Source organism: Colobus angolensis, unplaced genomic scaffold (assembly GCF_000951035.1).
Source record: "Colobus angolensis palliatus isolate OR3802 unplaced genomic scaffold, Cang.pa_1.0 Scaffold101, whole genome shotgun sequence".
NCBI lineage: Eukaryota > Metazoa > Chordata > Mammalia > Primates > Cercopithecidae > Colobus > Colobus angolensis.
This window is the reverse complement of record NW_012111031.1, coordinates 5,899,013-5,902,854: the sequence shown is the minus strand read 5'-3', so window position 1 is coordinate 5,902,854 and position 3,842 is coordinate 5,899,013. Positions and strand designations below refer to the sequence as shown.

Below are 3,842 nucleotides of genomic sequence, written 5' to 3'. Positions count from 1 at the left end.
TAAAATAAAATAAAATAAAATAAAATTATCATAGGCTGGGCGAGGTGGCTCACACCTGTAATCCCAGCACTTTGGGAGGCTGAGGTGGGTGGATCACTTGAGCCCAGGAGTCCAACACCAGCCTGGGCAACATGGTGAAACCCCATCTCTAACTTTTTCAAAAAGGAAACAAATTTTTAAAAAATTACTGTATATAATTTTTAAGTTTTGATATTAGCCACTTTTAAAAATCTCCTTTAAGCCTATTTAATTGTGAGTTGCTATGTAACATTTACAATTAGGCTTGCATAGTTGAATTCTCAACTTGTCAAAACTTACAGAGGCCCCAAAAGTCCATGGTAAACAAGAGGGAAAAAAAAAACCTAAGCCAGAAAATACAGCCAACTTTCCTTTCCCTAAAACAAATTTTCCTGTGTTCTTTAGCATATGTATTTTTTCACCTACTGCCATACAGCGTCAGGTGGGATCTGTTACAATGTGATTTAAATGGATTGGAGGCCCAAGCAGCAGCCCTTACTTACTTGAGTGGTGGATGAATATTAAATATGATTTGAAATCTAGGAGGAGCCCAGTCTTCAGTCCCTCTGATCCTAGACTTAAATTTAATTTCCTGTACAACATTCATACTGGATTCAAAGTTTTTTCGGACACGCTCTTCATTTACAACCTGCATAAGACATAAAATGATTTAGGAACAACTTAAGCATATTTCAAAGAATTTAAATTAAAGGAACACCTAAATGTATTTCCAACAGTAAAACTTACCATGAAAAATTAATAGTGCTTTTAACTTTAAACACCACCCAGATGAGATCACTTTTCTTAGTATTTTTAGTTCATTTATTTCCAGACTTCAAATTTACTGTAAGTAGGTCATTTTGACCTGGAATGCATTTACGAATAGCAGAAGTCTTACCCCTCTTAGTCAACAGACTGAGAAATGCTACCAATCAGAACCCCTATCATTATTAGTCTTCCCCAGAAACAGCTCTATTAAGACCATTCCCCTTGCTTATAAATGTTCAGTGCCTCCCCCCAAACCACTGGACCTTCCCACTGTCATTTATAAACCAAACTTCTCAGCTGGGTACAGTGGCTCACGCCTGTGATCCTAGCACTTTGGGAGACTGAGATGGGCGGATCACTTGAGGTCAGGAGTTCGAGACCAGCCTGGCCAACATAGTGAAAACCCATCTCTACTAAAAATACAAAAGTTAGCCAGAAACTGCTTGAACCCTGGAGGTGGAGGTTGCAGTGAGCCAAGCTTGTGCCACTGCACTCCAGCCTGGGCAACAGAGTGAGACTCCACCTCAAAAAATAAATAAATTAAATTAAATTAAATTAAATCCAAACTTCTCAAATTAGCATTCTACATCCTCCACAATTTGGCTACCATCATTCAAACCTTACTTCCATAAAGAACAACCTCTCGCACACAAATACTCACAAATGGGTATTATCCAACCGCACCAAATCACTCTGCTCAAGAGCATAGCATGCCCCTCTGCTTTTGCTGCAGCTCCCCTTTGCCAAGAATGTCCTCCCCCAACCTTTCTACCTGCCACAGTTCTGGCCAGCCCAATACTTAGCTCAAGTTCTGAAATCTGCAATCAGCCTTCCTAAGTTCCTCCGGTAAAATTAAACACACCCTCCTCTGCACTTGGAGGGCATTTTCCCTACCCCTATTTTAGCCTTTGTCATAATATTCTCTTCCCCGAGAAGGCTGGCTGCTCTCTGACAGCAGTGAGCAGTGTGTTCCATGAGGTAACCAATATATGCTTTCCAGTGAGGCAGCCTGGTCATGACTCCTGCTTCACGGCTGACCAGCCCTGCTGGGAGACTGGGCCCACCACTTAAAAATAAAAATAAGGACAGCCTCTACCTAATAGGATACTTACGAGGATTAACATGTGGACTGCTGGCTGGGCATAGTGGCTCAGGCCTATAATCCTAGCACTTTGAGAGGCCGAGGTGGGCAGATCACTTGAGGTAAGGTGTTGGAAACCAGCCTGGCCAGCACGGTGAAACCCTGTCTCTACTAAAAATACAAAAAGTTAGCTGGGCATGGTAGCAGGTACCTATAGTCCCAGCTACTTGGGAGGCTGAGGCAGGAAAATCGCTTGAACCCAGAAGGCGGAGGTTGCAGTGAGCTGAGATTGCGCCAATGCACTCCAGCCTGAGCGACAGAGCAAGAATCCATCTCAAAAAAAATTATAAATAAAATAAAATAATGTGGACTGCTGAGCAGTCTCTGGTGCACAACAAGTACTCAATACATGCCAGTTTCCTCATTCATTTTGAGTCTCCCCTAATATCCAATGACCATACAAGGAAACACAAATGTTTAAAGTGAACAGGGCAGGCAAAATGAGGATTTAGGAACTTTCAATTCAAGGTCAATGTTTTTTGATACTTACTATTGAGCCAGCTGCACTCAGGGAACCTGCCAGCTGAGAATTAACTAGTGACGGTATCCAGCACTTCCGGAACACGCGGTACAGCTCTTTGGCTAATAGTTCAGCAGAATTGAACTCTGGCTCATAAGTGACACTGAAATGTAAGAGATGCAAAAACCGGAAAATTATATTCATGAGGAGTATGTTCAGGGTCTTCCTGAGGCTTTCAACTGTTCTTCCCAGCCCCCAAAACTCAGAAGAGGCTGTCGTATGAGATGATGCATCAATCACGCACCAGGTATCTTACTCAACATAGCTCCTCCATGTTCAATAAATAAAACATCTTTTATTTACTGAGGGCACTAAGACTTAGAGGTGTGGTGAAGGAGCACCGGTTTTAGAGTCAGAAGACCTGCATTCAAGCCCTGCTTCTACCTCACAGCCTTCGCGTCCTGAAGCACATCCTGTATGAGTCTCAATTTTTATGTCTACAAAATTAGGTTTAAAAATACATAAATACATGGTCGGGCACGGTGGCTCATGCCCGTAATCCCAGAACTTTGGGAGGCTGAGGCGGGCGGATCACCTGAGGTCAGGAGTTCAAGATGAGCCTGGTCAACATAGTGAAACCACACCTCTACTAAAAATACAAAAAAAAATTAACCAGGTGTGGTGGCAGGCGTCTGTAATCCCAGCTATTCAGGAGGCTGAGGCAGGAGAATTGCCTGAACCCAGGAGGCAGAGGTTGCAGTGAGCCGAGATCAGGCCATCGCACTCTACCCTGGGTGACAAGAGCACAACTCGGTCTCAAAAACAACAAGAACAAAAATCATAAATATACACACACATGCATATATAAAATTCACCCAGCCTGTTTAACTGAAATGAGGATTAAATGAAAATGCATACAAAAGCCTTTTATATATTGTAAAACACTATAGAAAGTTTGGGGGTGATTATTTCATTTCTAGGTGGTAATCTCCTAGATTCGTGGGAACAAATCATTGGAACTAGTTGAAGTGGGCCCAGAATGTCAGAGGCCTAGTGTTCACACTGCCTCAGAGGTGACAGCCCAAGGGTCTATGTGCACTGTGCACAGAAGACAGATACCTCTTAGAGGAGCTGCAGGAACAGCTACAGGTTTCTGTGATATCATTAAAATCTCCAAGCTCTGTGGGAAGATAAAAGAAAGAGTGGTGAGGTCGTTTAGTCTGTTTCATTTCATCGCAGTCCATTTCATAAGAACACTAAAATCACTCCCTGCATCTCAGAAACAGCAAATTATTCAACATCTCCACGTTTCAGCTTCTGAGAAATGGACAGAACAGATAATGAGAGTATAGATAATGATCAAAGATGGGATTTCATCTGAAATTTCGCCAAAATATAACTGAGAGGCCAAAGAGATATCAGACCATAATGAATATCTGCTTTTTCATTCAACTC

At 42.2% G+C, this 3,842-nt stretch overlaps 1 protein-coding gene across 2 annotated transcripts in view; it reads right to left on the bottom strand.

Moving 5' to 3' along the window:
- The window catches only part of KIAA0226L (KIAA0226-like ortholog), a 48,162-nt gene that overhangs the window by 16,290 nt on the left and 28,030 nt on the right, over positions 1–3,842 (bottom strand). For both annotated transcript variants that reach the window (XM_011939826.1, XM_011939834.1), the window contains exons 7-9: positions 3,507–3,567; positions 2,418–2,550; positions 522–667 (exon numbers count right to left, since the gene is read on the bottom strand). In XM_011939826.1, the coding sequence (XP_011795216.1) occupies positions 522–667; positions 2,418–2,550; positions 3,507–3,567 (340 nt within the window). The remainder of the gene's footprint in view (positions 1–521; positions 668–2,417; positions 2,551–3,506; positions 3,568–3,842) is intronic.